The sequence below is a fragment of the Mus pahari genome, chromosome 8 (genome assembly GCF_900095145.1).
Source record: "Mus pahari chromosome 8, PAHARI_EIJ_v1.1, whole genome shotgun sequence".
Taxonomy (NCBI): Eukaryota; Metazoa; Chordata; class Mammalia; order Rodentia; family Muridae; genus Mus; species Mus pahari.
The window spans coordinates 89967963-89986225 of NC_034597.1; the positions used below are offsets into that span (position 1 = coordinate 89967963).

The 18263-nt window shown below is 42.7% G+C and overlaps 1 protein-coding gene across 2 annotated transcripts in view; it reads right to left on the minus strand.

The window, feature by feature from the left end:
* Tbc1d4 (TBC1 domain family member 4) overlaps window positions 1–18263 on the minus strand; it is a 162207-nt gene that overhangs the window by 40010 nt on the left and 103934 nt on the right. For both annotated transcript variants that reach the window (XM_021203091.2, XM_021203090.2), the window contains exons 4-8: window positions 18126–18230; window positions 11803–11935; window positions 6955–7046; window positions 6615–6725; window positions 4497–4616 (exon numbers count right to left, since the gene is read on the minus strand). In XM_021203091.2, coding sequence (XP_021058750.1) covers window positions 4497–4616; window positions 6615–6725; window positions 6955–7046; window positions 11803–11935; window positions 18126–18230 — 561 coding nt within the window. The remainder of the gene's footprint in view (window positions 1–4496; window positions 4617–6614; window positions 6726–6954; window positions 7047–11802; window positions 11936–18125; window positions 18231–18263) is intronic.

Consider the following 18263-nt stretch of genomic DNA (forward strand, 5'->3'; position numbering starts at 1 on the left):
AGAGAGAGAGAGAGAGAGAGAGAGAGAGAGAGAGAGAGAGAGAGAGAGAGAGAGAGGGAATTTATGTCATGTGTTTTGCTATGTATGGTGTTTTATCCATATCTCTGTATTGGTTTTTATGTAAAAAATAAAGCAAAATTGCTTTAAAAGTGTCAACAAATATTAATTCCTCCGGAATACAGTAGACATTTCTCTCAAGAGCAGAAAGGGATTCAAAATAAGTCACATTTTACACCAGAGTGTATATAGGGAACCTGAGAAACAGCAACAAGCATCCAGAACACAAGGCTCAGTCTTCAATCTCTAAACATACGGCTTTCTCAGTTTTACAGCATGACCATTAGGTAACTCCTGTACCAGTCATTTTCCTTGGGCCCACGTTTCAGTGTTAATGATGTAAACTTCTAAGAAATTACAACAGGAATCCCATCTTATAAACGAGTACATCTCGCGTTGGAAAGCAATATTGAGCTACACTCAGGCAGGACTGAACTTGTACTATGTAACCCAAAGAGGGGACACGGTCAGTTGTGGAACACAAACCCCTTTAGATCTGTCAGACTTTTACCAGACAGATGGAGTGGCCAGCCTTCTGTTACATGTGAAGACCTTGGTAGGCCACAACATTTACAGCATTTGGCATCATCCCAGTACACAAAAGCTACAGTATTCACCGAGACCAAAATAGATTGGCCTTGGCCTTGCTGAGAGCTATTACAGCAATTCAAGGCATGCAGAAGAGACACTTCAAAGCCAGTCTGGCAAGGACGGTGCAGAGTACCAAGGTCACAATGGACAGCAAGGGCGGCCCTTCAGCTTCTTTGTAAACAGCAGGTTTCCAGCCTACAGTGAATACCGAGGTCACACTTCCAGAGTGGCCCTTTCACAATGCTAATTTATAATGTAACTCAGTATCACGATACACATTTTACAAATGGTGAAACTACAGTTGAACAGAAATGAAATTGTCTAAGTTCATAGCCATAAAGGCTGCCAGGGCCAGACCTTGCTTTCAGGTCCCTCACCAGCTACTCAATCATTCTAATGAAACTGTTATGAAATACTGTGTTCCCTTCCTGCAGGTGACACCTGTGGTGTCAGAGCTTCGAGTATCACACTTGTTCAGAGCAGCAGCTCTCAAACTTGAGGTTGTGTCAGTGCGACTTGGGGGGATTGTTAAAGCCCACACTATTGGACATGATTTTCTGATGAAGCAGTTCTAAGGATAGGCCAGGATTCTGTGTGACAGACAGGGTCCTAGACCAGCAGTTCTCAACTTGTGGGTTGCAGCCCCTTTAAGGTGGCCTATTAGATACTTACATTATGATTCATAACAGTAGAAACAAAACAGTTTCATGGTTGGGGAGGTCACCACAACCTGAGGAACTTCATTAAAGGGAACGGCATTAGGAAGGTTGAGAACCACTGTCCCAGCTGGTGTAGCTGCTCACCTGTGTCCATACTTTAACAATAAATGACGTCCTGGAGCATGAAGCATCACAATGGAGAGTTAAGTAGAAACTTCATTCTGTACATCAGAATCACCTGTAGAACTTCTACACCAGCAGCCCCAGTCCTACTTCCTATGTATTTTGATATGATGAGCTCAGGGTTCAGTTTCTGAAAAGCCCCATCAAAGATGCTAGCAATCCATTGCCTTCACCACTGGGCCACCTCATCTCCTGCTTGCAGACAGGAGCATGTTGTCCTCTGAGAGGCTCCACCCGGCAGCTGACTCAGACAGATGCAGATGCCCACAGCCAACCAGTGGATGGAGCTTGGGGATCTTATGGAAGAATAGGAGGAAGGATTGTGGGCCACAAAGGGGGATGGGAACTCCACAGGAAGACCAACAGAGTCAATTAACCTTTGCCCTTGCGGCTCTCAGAATCTGAACCACCAACCAAAGAGCGTACACAGGCTGGACCCAGGTCTCTCAGCACATATGTAGCAGATGTGCAGCTTGGCCTTCATGTGGGTCCTGAACAACTTGAATGGGGTTAGGCTAGAACAGATCCTATCTGTGGGCTATGTTCTAACGGGGCTGCCTTGTCTGACCTCAGTAGAAGAGGAAGCGCCAAGCCTTGCCGAGATTGAAGTTCCAGGGTAGGGGATACCCAGGGGTGCCCCCACCTGCTCAGAGGAGAAGGAGAAAAAGAATAGCGGAAGGCATGTGGGAGGGGGTGGCCGGGAGTAGGATGGAAAGTGAATAAGTAAAAAAATAAAATAAGATGCTAGCGTATGATCATGGCCAAGGAGACTGGCAGACAGGCTCAATCCTCTTGGCTGGTTACTCCTGTAAGTTCTGCTTAAAAATGAAAGTAAAGGATTGCCTATGCTCCACTTCATAACCCTTCAACCATGCACATATGGGTAATATTAGCTGGACACACTGGGATATAAATATACCCACCATAATGAAAACGCCCCACTAACTTCTAAACCCCAGCCAATCTACGACAACTCTTTTAAACTGAGTCCTTGAAATGATTTTTCTCAAGAGACCCTAATTGTGCACATTTACATATATTTTAACATGACAAGATAAATTATGAACAAATCGACTGTGAGTTTAAAGTGTGCTCTTAAGCTATTAAGCACATCTCTTTAGAGAGCCCTAGTCAGTTATTAGCATGCGCTCCCTTACAGGACAAGAGCACCAAGTTTGGTGGTATTTAAGTGATGTTTTCACAATGATACATGACCTGAGAGGGACATAATGTTGACTTGGGGTGTGTTGCCACCTGTCTTCCTTAGGGGCATAACTCAGTAAAACAGTTACAATAGAGGCCTTATAATGAATGGTGAGCTAGCTCCTCATGCTAATAAATTCCCAAAATAATGCTGATTGGAATGGCCTAGGATGGATGGAGAGACAGACAGATTATGGATAGATAGATAGATAGATAGATAGATAGATAGATAGATAGATAGATAGATAGATATACATGTATATACATATACATATAGAGCCATATAATAGTCCAGAGCTCATTGCTAAATGACACATACAGCATTGTTTTACAATAACAGCAGCAGGTTGAGCAGTACTCTAAGTGCTGTCTTTCTGTCTGTCTATCAGCTCATTTACTCCTCACCAACTCCCCAGGCAATGGGCACAGCACCGCCCCACTCCCAGAACACACTGAAGTGGAACAAACGAACTCCCTTCCTTGTGTCTTCCGCTTTCTGCTTGTTAATGACATCACACCCTGAGGCAAGAAACTAATGAAGCAAAGTTGTCAAGGACCAGAAAATGGCAGCTATCTGAGGAGTTTGGACTAGAGATACGATACATCCAAGCTGTAGGTCATAGGCAGTATGCACCCAAAAAGAGCCATGGCACAACACCATTTGCCATGGAGAAACCAAACTCCAGAAGTCAGATGTCACCCAACCCAGCTGGCTGTCAGGCGTGGACAGGAAAGCTGCTCCCAGGTGCTCTCCATCAATAAAGCTAGGAGCTGCATAGAGCATGCCCATTTATGTGCACAATCGAATGCCCATACATCTAAGTTAAACCCAAAAGAAGAGTTCCTTCTCACTTCCACCCTTTTCCTCTTTGCAATTCCCTTCTCCCCTGGATGCATTGAACATTAGTGTAGCCATACACATAACCATCCTCTGACTGAGCCCATTCTGCTGCATCTAGTCTAACATTCTCTTCACCGCGCTGGGGCTACTACACTGCAACTGCAGCTAGGACCCTCAGTCAGTTCAACCTCTGCTCCCGGCATAAGGCACCTTTCTCTGTGAGTGCTTGCTCCTCCCCTAGGCCTCAAACACTCAGCTAGACTTCCCTTCAAGGGCTAAGCCTTCCTTCACTAATTAGGCTCCCCACTCCAGGCACTCTCTTCTGCTGGAGCTGTCTCCTGTAGGCTGTTAGACCACAAAGGTAGCATTCACACCTAAATCGTGGCAGCCCTGGCCTAAGACTTCATGATTCAGAAAGAGGAAACCCCCGTGCAAGGGGAAACATTTTGCTAACATTGAAATGAAACGTGTGAAATGTCTAAATTGGATACATAATTTTTCCATTACTTCATACTGTTAACATTTTATGTCAGCATCTAATAGTGGACAAAGGAAAAGCAGACATTTTAAAGTACATTATGAGATGTCAAAATATCAGAAGTTCTTACAGAACTGCACGTCAGGATTCAATTTCCCATTTCTACACATACATATCTCTAACAAGAAATGTCTGTGGCTTGACCTCAGATTTCAGAGGTCAGAGAACAAATCTAGACCTTTAGAAGAAGGGAACTTGTTTTATGAGATTTCTAAGACATGGTGCTGCTATGTAGCCCAGGCTAGCTGCTCATTCCAGTCTTGCCTCTGATTCTCAAGTTCAGGGATTACAAGATTATGTTATTGCAGTGCTGACTGAATTAAAGTTTTCTCAACAGCGCCCCTTGACAAAGCCTGCATCGAGCTGATCACAAGCGAGACAGAAAGCAGATACATTTACCCAGGATAGCCCAGTTAGGTCTTACCCTGGAGAAGATATTTTCCAGGGAGGAAGTTAAGGATCTCTTCGCTTTATTTTTCAGAACATCGAGCTTGAACCTCCCACCACTTGTCACATTTTCTGGGATTGTACTATTTGAAATAACCTAGGAAAAGAAGAACATCAAGGTTAGAGTGTCAGCACACTCGAGGTTAAACGAGGCTTTAAATGTAGGCTCAGGAATAAGCAGTTAAGGAAATGCAAGCAATCTTCAAGTCGCTCAATTAAGACGTAATAATTTAGGTTCCACAGTGTGAACACAAAGATTATAAGGAAGAGAGTTTAATATTGTAAGTAATAAAAAAAAAGGACAGAAGTAAAACCTTTCCTCCGTGCCTCTCCACTTAACGAATATTTCCCTGCTTCACTGACCAAAGATTAAAAACTCGGGATGTCAGTTTTTCTGCTGTTTTTCATTTGGCTACCTCCATCCTTTTCCAAAGTGTCTGTCTGTAGTGTGTCCCAGTCACAGGGGAAAGCAAGTTTCAATGAGCAGAAAACTCTGTAACCTAAGCTGCCTCCTGGTGATGCCTTTGTGAAACTCTGTTTTCGGGGCTGGAGAAATGGCTCAAGGATTACGAGCACTGGTTGTTCTCGCAGAGGACCCAGGTTCTGATTCCAGCACATCCACGGTAGATCACAGTCTTTCGTAACTCCAGTTCTAGGGGATCCAGTGCCTTTTCTGACCTCCGTGGTCATCACACACACACACACACACACACACACACACACACACACACGTGCGTGTGCACAGACACATGTGATGGCCAAACAATCAGACAGACAAAATCAATAAATCTTAAACAATGACAATGACAACGATAAACCCTCTATTTTTATTTGTATGTGGTCATGTACCTTTCAGAGTAGTAAAGATCTGTCAGTAACGTGAATCAATGGGATGTACTCAGTTAGGTGCTCTGGGTATTTAATCCCATCACAGTCCTCTGCTGGCCTGAGAAGGTGAAGCTAGGGGGAACCCTGAGAGGGGGGCCCTCAAGCACTAGATAAATGGGAAATGTGTTCATGTCAATGCTAAGAAGAGAGGCGCCGTGTTTTAGGGGAATTTATCGCCTCAGCTCATTTAATGTCACACAAAGGTCAGGAGAAACAGACTGAAAGGGCAGACTAGGCTGCAGGCTTCAGGTCGGTGCAGGAGCTCTCAAAGGGCCACGCCTGATCACCCCCTGCATCTCTAGAGGGGAGGGTGAGATGGCTCAGCTAGCAAAGAAGTTCCTGCATGCCTGACCACCTGGGTTAGACTCAAGGGAGATGCCTGGGAAGAGAGAACTGACCCCTGCAAACTCTCCTCTGACCTCCACACTCAATGCACACACAAAACACACAAAATGTACCAAAGAGACAAGCAACAACTTTGGCTGCAAAGCCAGGCATGGTGATAGGAGCTTCTAATTCTACCTCTGGGCAGGCTGAAGCAGGAAGACTTGGAGTTTGGGGAAAACCTGGGCTCCATCTCAAATGTCTCCACACCAAAATAAGTTACTGATGGCAACAAAAGGTGCAGTGAAATACAAAACCAGGATTTATCTGTGTCCTTAGGAGGTGTGCGTGTAGGACCCTAGCGATAGTGGTCTCGTGGTGGGTTCTGTTTGTTTGTTTGTTGATTTTGCTTTGTCAACCACTGTGCAACCACCGAGAATTTATTCAAAGCCATGGGCTCAGACACGCCACCCTTCAGTTTACAGTGGAAGCAGGCATGCACAAGAACGACTCTTGTCCATGTTACCATTCAGATAAAACAGGTGTAGAAATACAGAAAAAAAAAATCATAGGTCAATGTAATTTTAACATATGTTCATTCATTGTACATTGTGAATCTACATGGTTGCCTTTGTTCTACCCAAAATACCAAGTTATTTTACATTTTAAAACTATAATGATTATATCTATCTCCATGCACCAGTGTCTGCTAAAATTTCCCATGAACCTCATAAATGCTAGGTTTTTCTAAGGCACAGTAACACCCTAACAAAGGTGAGCGCCCAAAGGAACAAATCCTCTCCCATGTCCTTTGTGATCTGTTAACTCCCTGTGTGAATTAATGCCGGGACAGACATAAACCAAGGAGGAGGTCTGCTCTCACCGCCGGGCCTTCCCCGATGTGCACGTGGGTCCTCTGCTTGGCTTCACAGAGCTGCCTCAGGTGCAGAATCACAAGTTCGTTCTCCTCCTGGTCGCTGATGGGCTTCATCTTCTGTTGAAAACAGGAGGGGAGAGCCGAGTAGGGCAAACCGGACTCGCTGCTCTCGGTGTAGCCTCAGCTAGATTTACATGTCCAGAGGATATATAGAAACCTAGCTTTCCCATTCTGCTAGCCCTAGGGATGTATAACTTCCAGGCAATGGAATAAAAAGAATTCAATGATGGGACCCCACGTTGCTCCTGACGTTTGTTACAGGAGATCGATATGTGAAGATTGTTACCTGAACCCGTTCAAAGATATCAGCTTGCTCATTATCCGTCAGCGAAGAGAGATGTCTCTGGATTACCAGCTTGGCTCGAGGTGGGTAGAGACCTTAAAGATGAGGAAGTGTGAGATAGAGGCTGGCTGCAGAGGCCTAAGCGCACGTCAGCCATTACCCTCCTCCCCGCCTCCTTCAGTCTTCTCAGGAAGAGGACCCTGGAACATGACAGCGGAAAGACAAAACCTAGCGGCAAAGCACGAGACCTAAACCAGCAGGTACACCAGTGGAACTGGACAGAAAATGTCTACACAGATTCTCTAATGCTGACAAGCACGGCCAGCTTCCACTCACTAAACTTGCAAACCGACGACTATGAGAACTCCCAAGGGAACGCACATGGCAGCCCAGGGCCGGTGGGCTAGCCCAAGGGCTAGCCTTAGCCACAACTGCTGAGCTACCCATCATAAATGCAAATTAATAGTAACATGGAAATACAGGACTACTGAAACAGGGGTGATTCCTATTCGGGCCTTCCATTTAAATCAAGTAAAACTTCATTTAGGGCAATTATTCCAGGAAATACTCTACTTCTCTGTATTGAGATATTTATAAACCTTTCCACTGTTTTTCGTTGTCATAGCTGTTGTTAGATCATCTCGTTTTGTAGCCCACATCAGCTTCAGATTTTGTCACCTCAGCAATCTCTGTGCTGTGCAGCCAATCTTTCCATGTGTGCTAGACCGTAAATTCCAGCAAATATTCCACACATGCACACGGCGTTTACACAAAGTCCTTGGAGAATTGTCTCCATAAGGAGGTTTCTATTTTTATTTTTTTTTAAAGGGGAGGAGTTTAATTCACAGTTACAGTGATCAAGTGAGCATCCATTGTAAAGATACGGGTTACCAGCCCCTGTAAGTATTGCCACTAAATTTGGATTATAGAGAAGCCATCTAGCCATATATATATATATATATATATATATATATATATATATATATATATAAACATATAGTAAACTTCTATGTGGACTAGCAATTTTTAAAAATAATTTGGTATTAAGCAAGATGGACCAGAGGTTAAAGGTGCTTGCTGCCAAGTTTGCACCCCACAAACCAGATGACAGGAAGTGAAAAGTAACTCATTCAAGTTGTCCTCTGACCGCCACACGGGAGCTATGTCACACTAGGACTCACATGCCACTACACCTAACAAATAAATAAATGATGTTAAAGTGAAAAGATGGTTATGAAAGGTTCTCACTCTCAGGAATATCTGTCTGAAATATCAAGCCAGGGTTTTAGTGTTTTCGGTGCTGACTAAAAATACTTTCTTATGACTTAATTTGGTATAACTGAGTTTCAATACAAGCATGACCATGTTTTATAAGCCTACTGTTAAGTTTTCTAATTGGATTTCTAAGGAAAACACGAAGTGTCAGGTAATTAAAGCAAAGCAATCTGTGCGAACGTTAGCTGTGTGCATGGGTGGATTTGGGGGAGGAGGATGTTTGAGAGGGTGATGAAGCCAGTGGTTGATGTTGGATGTCTTTTTTCTCTCCCTTCCATATCAGTTTGGGATGTTATTTCAGCTTCAGCTCAACTCTCTATCCCCTAAGACACAAGACACACTCGTCTCTACCCTTTCCACTCCATCAATGGGCTAGCAGGCTTGTGGGACCATGCCTACCCTTTGTAAGTGTGCTAAATGTGTGTGTGCTAAATGTTGGTCCTTGCATTTACACTGCTCTCCACCTGCTTAGCCACCTCCTCAGTTTCTACACTTTAGTTACTTTTAATGCCAGTACCTGGCAAACACAGAAGTGGATGCGCACAGTCAGCTATTGGATGGAACACAGGGTCCCCAATGGAGGAGCTAGAGAAAGTACCCAAGGAGTTGTAGGGGGCTGCAACCCTGGAGGTGCAACAACAATATGAACTAACCAGTACCCCCTGAGCTCGAGTCTCTAGCTGCATATGTAGCAGAAGGTGGCCTAATCAGCCATCATTGGGAAGAGAGGCCCCTTGATCTTATAAACTTTATATTACCCAGCACAGAGGAAGGCCAGGGCCAAGTAGTGGAAGTGGGTGGGTAGGGGAGCAGGGGTGGGGGTGGGGTATAGGGAACTTTTGGGATAGCATTTGAAATGTAAATAAAGAAAATAATAATAAATTAAAATTTATTATATGGCAATAAGTATACTTTTGTGTAATTATTTTAAATAAACTCCATTCTAAAATAAAAATGACCCAGATCTCTGCAGATAGCATGGCAAAGATACCTTTTTAAAAACTGTTGCAAAAAATTAGAATTTAGTTCATGACTACAAGGAGTCCTGCACAGCTGGTTTACACAGGCTTGGCCACAAGTGCACCTATTGAAGTTCACTATGAGGCAAGAACAGGGACAAGGACAGTGACTTTTCATCCCCTCCTTTCTCTCAGAAGCACAGGCAATATTATGTAGAGGGTCACAGAGAGAACGCTGAAATCTTTTTCGGTGGTAGGAAGCACTCGTAAGCCTGACTTCTTATGTACTAGCACAGGCTCCTGAAGAGGCTCTCAGATGACATACTGTCATATTGATTCTCAGATGATATATTATCATATTGATTCTCAGATGAGATTTTATTATATTGCCTCTCAGCTGAGATTTTAATCGTATTGATTCACATCCCTGTGTGAATAAAGAAAAAAAAACTTTCGTGCTTCATGCAGACTGTGGAATAACAAGGCAAAAACATCAGAACTGGATTAGAATTGATTAGGCCAGAATTGCATTCTGGATGAAGAAAAACAACTGATGAAGAGTGATGAAGGTTTTATTTGGTTAAGAGTTAATGTTGATGTTCACTTCCTGCTCTGAGCATTGTGCTATGCTACAGGAAGCACACATGATACTCAGACACCTCTGTGGTCATTCTCTAAAACCAAACGGTCAAAGATGTTTCATACTTAATCCATGAGTTTTCTTATGTGTTGGTTTTTTTTTTAACAGATATGCTACGTATCCCTGCTACTCAGTCAATTAGGTTTGCATATACCAGCATGTAGCCAGACATGGTGGTACATACTTTTAATCCCAGAACTCAGGAGGTAGAGGCAGGTGGATCTCTGCGAGTTAGAAGCCAGCCTGGTTTACATAGTGAGTTCCAGGACAGCCAGGACTACATAGAAACCCTGCCTCAAAAGAAGAAAAGAGGAAAAAGAATCTAAGCCGGGTTCAGAATCTCTTTTTTTCTGCCCTTGGATCAGGATACATCTCTCAGCTACTCCTTCTGTGCATGCTATCACGTTCCCCACCGTGATGATGGCGGACTAAACCTCTGGAACTAAGCAAGCTCCAGTTAAAGAGCTGCTGTGGTGATGGTGTTCGGAGCAATGGAACACTGGCTAAGACAGGAAGGGTTCTGGTACCAGCCATGATTTCCTGCTTGCTGAGAGAGACTTAAGGGCAATCAGAGAGCTGTGGGTCGTCCTCAAGGTATGAGAACCACCGAGAAGTGGCTTGAAAATGACTCCCACGACTTCCTCAGAAGTTTCCCCTTTGTATTATATGTAAAGTTTTGACAAGTTTGAGAGCCAAGCTGCAGAGCATGTACTCCCAAATAAGCAGTTTCTGGTAAATAAACACTAAGAATTAGTAGGTCCAAGTTGTTAGCGATTGTTTTTTATAATGTGTTTTATTTTGTTTCTATTTTTTGCTTTTTTTTTTTTTTAGTATCTGAATACATCCTTTCCGTCTTTCAGGATTAAAAATGCTTCTCTCTTTAAATGCTTATTTTTCTTTGGTTTTTGTACACTGAGGACTTTCTTAGATCCAGCTGAAATATCTTATGAGTAGACAAATGGAAGAGCTCTCTCTCCCTTTCTCCCTCTGTACCATTAACTGATCTTATGTAATCACCTTGCACATAGACTATAATGTTCCCTTCACCAGCCACACACACACACACACACAAACACCTTCCATTTGTTTACATGCATTCCATTTGGTAAATGTTTCCTGTGTTGTAGAGTAGTAACCATTCTTTAAAAATCACCCTTATAAACTTTACGACCTGAATATTACTTTGAAATAAATTTAGATCATAGAGCTGTGTGGATATTCAATAAATCTATACCTTGGCACATGCTTGTTTGGTGCCTATGGGCTAGAGCTCACAGCTAGAATCCACAGTGAATGTGTCAGTCTTACTGTGGAGTTTGCCCTGTTTCCCTCCATTACAGTATGCTCACATGCCTGTCTTCTCCAGGCTAAAAGGTTTCTTCAGGCACAGCGGATGTCAAACATTTCTGCATCCCCAGTACATCCTGCCTGATCCACAGAGGACAACTGACCACTGTTTCTAGACAGCCTCTCAGCACAGATTAAAAACAAAAACAAAACAAAACAAAAAAACCTTGCTTCATGATACCACTTCTATTCTCTTAACTCTTCCAAAGATCCTAAAAACCAAGCAAGTTTTGCTACACTTCTCAACTTTCAGAATAAAGGAATATATTGCCAAGTGTGAGAGAGAGAGAACAAAAGGAAAAACTGGCCAGTCTTTAGGGAGTCTCGGTCTCTCCCCTCTCTCAGCAAATGTTTGCTTGGTCCCCACTGTGCACATGTAGAACCAGACATAAGAACTGTGGGAAATACAAGCTCTTGGCTTGAGTTTGCCTTCAGAAGAAAAGGGAGAAAGGCAAGCATGCAGAGGCGACTGATGGCACAGTTGAGTTTGACTAGCCTTGAGAAACGCTCTGGGGAGGGGGGGGTCTCGTTCACAGCGGAAACAAAGAACTATTCAATGACAGTGGGGACTTCAGTGTGTCCAGATGCCAAAGCAAACTCCTCTCACGCCAAGGCCATGTTCTGTGGTACCTTCGATTCTCTCACAGAGCTTATGCAAAGAGTGCATGGGGCAGGTCTCACACAGCTTGATCTGCGTCTTGGCACTCTGCAGAGCAGCAGCAGTGCTGAAAGCTTGCTTCAGAGTCAGCATGACCTCATCCACCTACAAGCAGAAACAAAACTCGTGTCTATAAAACTTGGCTTTCAGGGAAACATTAAAAGGACCCAGCCGCAATGTGAGCCTTTATAGATGGCTGACTAAATAATAAATAATAGAATTCTGATGACTTAACGGAGCTGGCAGAGAACCAACGACAAGTGCTGAAGTCAGATCTTTCATCCATATAATTAAAAGCTAGATGAAATAAGACCACTGCAGTCTGTGGCATATAGTACGGATCTATTATTGGATTGCTATTTTCAAGTCTCACAGGCGGCTCCACTATCCCAGACAGTTTAATTAGCAGAACAAGTCTTTGCTTAATTAAATGACTTATCAGATAACACATCTCTCTGGAAGTTTCCTTGGGTATATATTGGGAACAACAAATTAGAGTCAAATGTTCAATTGTGTTAATAGGCACCCTGTTCTAGGTTGTTCTTAGTGTAAACAAAGCTCAAGCTTGGTTTGAGTAGAGCTCTGGGGATAAGTAATCTCAAGTTAAATACCAGTGGGAAAATCTATGAATACTGTTGGCCTTATGGTTACACTGTCTGATTTATTACCATCTTACTTATAACTTGTGATTCTAAGTTCTTGCATCTAAATCCCTAGGAACTGGCTCTCACACTGTGGAGCCAGCAGACCAGAATGGCAAGCCTGTTTTCTCCATTGCGCTTGAGCTGGGCCAGCATCTGAACCGACTATCTGGTACCCCAGTTACTCTTGAAGTAGCTCTTCATCTTCCTCAGGTTTCAGCACTCTCCGTGATATAATCACTAATGGAAGAGGAAATATCCCCACACGTTGTAGGATTCTGGGATAATTCTAAAGCCCTCATGGCAGAGATGTTAAATCCCAATGGTCTCATCCCAACCAGGTCTGGTAAGCAAAACCTCCTTTCATGAATAGTACAACACGTCTTCACTCTGCTCTTCCCTTCTTCCACAACTGAGTCTAAGAATAAGTTGCTCTAAAAGAATATTAATCTACTTCTTTATTTGAAGGGAAGAGGAACCTGGGATATACAAAAGCCTTACTAGCCCAGTAAAACTGAAAAGAGACTTCAAAAACCTAAGCAATCAGCCATTGTTGTTGTAGTTCATGGTACGCTGAGCCTCGGAAAAGCATAGGAATAATTTTACAGCACTCTATAAAGATGGATTTTCTAATAATTGTCACTTCTACTACAATTAAAAATAAAATTTCCCCATTTTTTAGAACTAAAAGTATTTAATGCCTTTGTATCTTTATTTCACTTAGTTTTCTACTCAAAAGAAATTTAATTATTTATGCATATGATTCCATATTCTATTTCTTGTTTCCCCTTTATGTCAGACACTGCAGGGGCTGTCAATGGATTTAGTAATACATAGCATATATATATATATATATATATATATATATATATATATATATGTGTGTGTGTGTGTGTGTGTAAATTGTACATTAAATAAATAACATATACAAATTCCTTACATATAAATACTGTGTGTGTTTCTCTCTCTCTCTCTCTCTCTCTCTCTCTCTGTGTGTGTGTGTGTGTGTGTGTGTGTGTGTGTGTGTGTGTGTGTTTGTGTGGTTTGTTCCTTAAGTGTTCCTTGTGAAGCATTTCCTGTAGAAATATGTCTGACTCTTCTTCTCTATTTCCAGATGAAACATTAAGTCATTTTGATATGACTGAAATGTGATGACTAACCTCTCTTTACTGCAAGTACTACTAAAATACAATTAAAAATCCCATGTAACCTACAAAATATTTCCTTTTCTAGACCCATCACTTTTTCAGACAGCCTATAAATTCTGTCACAAGGTTAAGCACTTAAAATTTCACATTAGAGCGTTATAAATACAAGGAAAACATCACAGGTCTGGTCAAAAGGGCAAAAGCAAATGGACAGGTACAAATGTCAGTCACACAAACAAAAAAGCAAGCAGTCTTGGGAAGTTGCTACCTGGCACAGTTCCGCTCTCAGCAAACGGCATGAGATCAGACAGAGAAAGTTCATTCATATTAAAAATAAGACTATATATAGTGAAGATAATACCTATAGATATAATATACCAAGCTTAAGTATTATATTACACTTTAGAGGAAAATAACTGAAGAGCATATAGCCTTTTTTTTTTTTTTTTTTTTTTGCTAGAAAGCGCCTTCAATTTTCAAGGTACCCAGGGAGTACTAGCATTTTCACAAGTGCTAATAAAAGGCAACCCTCAGCTAAAGAGGCTAGCTAGTCCCATGATGGGGTGGTCCCTGTACGTACTAACTTCAAGCCCTTGAAGCAACACCCGCCCTGTGTCTGAATGCTCACACCACTGTTCTCGTGCCCAGCCATGTCCCATGCCTCCTGTTCTGAGGCCAAGCAATAGCAGTACTTGTATTTTCCTTCAAATGAAACACTTTTTATAAATTAATTCTGTTTCTTAAAACATCAGTCTGCCTTCCTCACCACCTTCCACAGAACCCCCAAACTGGACTCTGTCCCTTATCCATTCTCCACCCAATGCTTGTTCCTCATATGTTAAAGATTTATTATTTTATTCACATGGGATATGAGAGAAAGAAAACTTCTAGAATATAAACCTCATCCTTCAATCAGTATACCAATATTTCATTAGAAATCTTCTTACTATATCACTAAAGGTCAAGTTCACATAGACTCTAGATCAAGACTAGCATAGATCCTTTTCTCTTTTCTTTAACTTACTTTAATTATACTGTAATTGAATATTTCTCTGTATGTTTAGAGTTTAGGAGGGTCGGTTATTAGTCAATGTAAGCCTTTTTTTTTTTTTTTTACATTCTTTCAATCAAATTGGAGAAAGAACTTTGAAGAAATGATAGTTGTGAAACAGTATCAACCTCCACCCTAGGGGAAAGAAGGGAGAAGCCAGAAGGGAATGACTCAACCAGCCCAGAGCCTGGCCCGTGGATCCTAGAACTGTTGGGTTCACAAACTCATTGCAATTGTTACAAAGAAGCAAAAGAAAATGGTAACTGTGAAGAGTTGGTGCTCCAAGAAGACAAGTCAGCAGGTGCCATTCGGGACTATTTTGTCTTCTACAACTGCCAAGCCACTCACTCAGCAAGCTGTTCCCACCAGTGTTACTGAGTTCACTCTTCTATTGGTCAGGGCCAGACCACCATGTATTTGACAGGAAGTGCACGTTAGATTTTTCTTCTGACTTGCAGTCCTGATGTCACATGTTGGGGTTAAGAATCTGACTGATAAAATTTGAAGAGAGGGGCCTTAAAAGATCTTAGCTTGGATCTCTTCTTAAAAATAATGAGACACTTCCATGGGGGAACAAAATACCTATGGAAGGAAGACAAAGTGTGGAGCAAAGACCGAAGGAATGACCATCCAAAGACTGCCCCACCTGGGGATCAATCCCATATACAATCATCAAGTGCTTGCTGACAGGAGTCTGATATAGCTGTCTCCTGAGAGGCTTTGCCAGTGCCCGACAAATACAGAAGTGGATGCTCACAGCCATCCAGTGAATGGAACACAGAGTTCCCAATAAAGGAGCTAGAGAAAGTACACAAGGAGTTGAAGGGGTTTGCAGCCCCCTAGGAGGAACAACAATATGAACTAACTAGTAACCCCAGAGCTCCCAGGGACTAAACCACCAACCAAAGAGTACACATGGTGGGAGACTCATGGCTCCAGCTGCATATGCATATGGCCTAGTCAGTCATCAATGGGAGGAGAGGCCCTTGGTCCTGTGAAGGCTCTATGCCCCAGTGTAGGGGGATGCCAGGGCCAGGAAGCAGGAGTGGGTGGGTTAGGGAGCAGAGGGAGAGGGGAGAATAAGGGGGTTTTCAGAGGGGAAAACAAGAAAGGGGATAACATTTGAGATGTAAATAAGGAAAATAAAATATAAAAATTATAAATAAACTAAAATGATAAAATTAAAAAAATAATAATAATGAGACCCAAACTAAGCCTAGTAGTGCCTTATGGAACAAGAAGGCACACACAGCCAGTATGTCTGTCCACACTCAAGTCTGTGGCCAGTATGTCTATCCACACTCAGGTCTGTGGCACCAGCCCGAGTATGGAAAGGCTGCATACCCCACATCGCTATTGCTATTGGCAGTTTCTAAACCAAACAAAACCAGCTAAGCACGAAAAATGAAATAAAGCCTGAAAACATGACCATAATCAAGTGGGTTTTACCAAGTTCTCCATCCTCAGCAAGGGATACATTGAACATCTCTGATGGTCCCTGGACCAGGACATCCTCTGACCTTATGAACAATGTGATACATTCAGTCAGGGAAGCCTGCCTAACTGAAGAGCCGCCACGAGCAGGATGTGCAGAGTCAAACTTCAGGCTGCCCACTGTGACCATCCAAGGACACCTCCCTCAAAGTTTAGTCCTGGCCCCGAACTAGGATCTATTTACCTGGATAGGTACATGTGAATATTTACTAAATAACATGAATTATCTAGAGGGAAAAAAATGAAGCTCAAGTGTAAGTTTCTAGAGTAAGAAACTGCTAAGGAACAGCCATTTCTTATTTCCTAGAGAGAAAGCTGGAGACCCAGAGGTCAGGGGTCAGAGAGTGCCTTTGTGCCAGCTTACCCCCAGGTCTTCAGTATTTCATTGTTCTTATCAGGCATGTGAAGGTCAGAGTTAGGTGTAACAAGCACCAGGTAGCACGCACAGTGTGGAATGAAACCATTGTACACAGGGGAAAGGCTGGTAGGAGCAGTATATGTTTAAGAAAATTGGGGTGATAGGCTGGGATTTAACTCATTTGGTAAAGTGCTTAGCTTACAAACCTGAGTTGAATCTCTACAGCCGCATAAAAATGCTCAGCGTAGTAGCTGTGTTTGCAATCCCTGTGCTGGGGAGCTGGGGACAGGAGGGTCCCTGGTGCTCACTGGGAAGCCAGCCTGGTCTAATTGTCTTAGTCAGGGTTTTACTGCTGTGAACAGACACCATGACCAAGGCAAGTCATATAAAGGACAACATTTAATTGGGGCTGGCTTACAGGCTCAGAGGTTCAGTCCATTATCATCAAGGTGGGAGCAAAATAGCATCAAGGCAGGCATGATGCTGGCAGAGCTGAGAGTTCTTCATCTTCATCTGAAGGCTGCCAGTGGAAGACTGACTTCCAGGTAGCTAGGGTAAGGATCTTAAGCCCACGCCCACGGGAACACACCTACTCCAACAAGGCCACACCTACTCCAACAGGGCCACACCTACTCCAACAGGACCACACCTACTCCAACAGGGCCATACCTACTTCAACAAGGCCACGCCTACTCCAACAGGGCCACACCTTTTAATAGTGACACTCCCCTGGCCAAGCATATACAAGCCATCACAATGATCAAAAAAAGTTAGACATTACTCCTGAAGACGATACCCAAGATTGTCCTCCATACCAATGGGCATACATGTACATGTGCACATGCATAGATACATGCAATATCCTTGCTTACACAAACTTGTGCACAGCTACAAATAACTATAAAAATTAATATTGTTCCATAAATTCATCTAATTGTGGTGATGTAAACCTCTGAAGGTTTGTATTACAACAGAATAGAAGGAAGGCTCTATGTGTGAAAGAACAGAAAAAAAAAATTGAGGAGAAAAAAAATCAACGTATTTCTTGACCAGGTACATTTCTGAGCCTGCCTTACTCAGTTCATCTCAAACAGCGAGGAATAAGGAAGGCTAGGGGAAAACTAGACTCGAAAAACCCAGAGGCAAAAATAAGTGTTTTGAAAATTAAGACAAGTTCTTTACCCTCTTGATGGAATTATTGTCTAATTTCTGATGCTATGCCCACAAAAAAAGAGATTAGTGCCTTTGTCACTATCTTCAAGCCACAGGAAACAGTGCCTTTTCTCCTGTTGGTAGTCTTTTCCTCCCCTCCCACCAAAAAAAAAAAACAAAAACAAAAACAAGAAACAAAAGCAAACAAACAAAGAAAACCACACAAGCAAACAAAACAAATACTGTTTGTTAAAGCCAAGAAAGTGCCTACACCTAAAAGTGTCACGACGACCTGTCTGTGGGTCTCTACTTTTGTGCATCCTTCCAGAGTATGGGCATCTCTTTAGGTGGCCTTTTCTTTACTTGTTGAGGACTGGTCCACCACAGAGGAGACTTCTGTAAGACAGAGGGATCCACTGGCTGAGGCACTGGAAGGTGGCAACCCACTTACCAGAGATTCGTTGGCACACTGGAATACATAACAGATGTACTGGCTCAGCCCTGGCTCCGGAGACTCCCGACAGATAAAGCCAAAGTGATCCACATGCTTTATTCCCTGGATGAAGGGAAAAGAAACACAAGCCGTGTT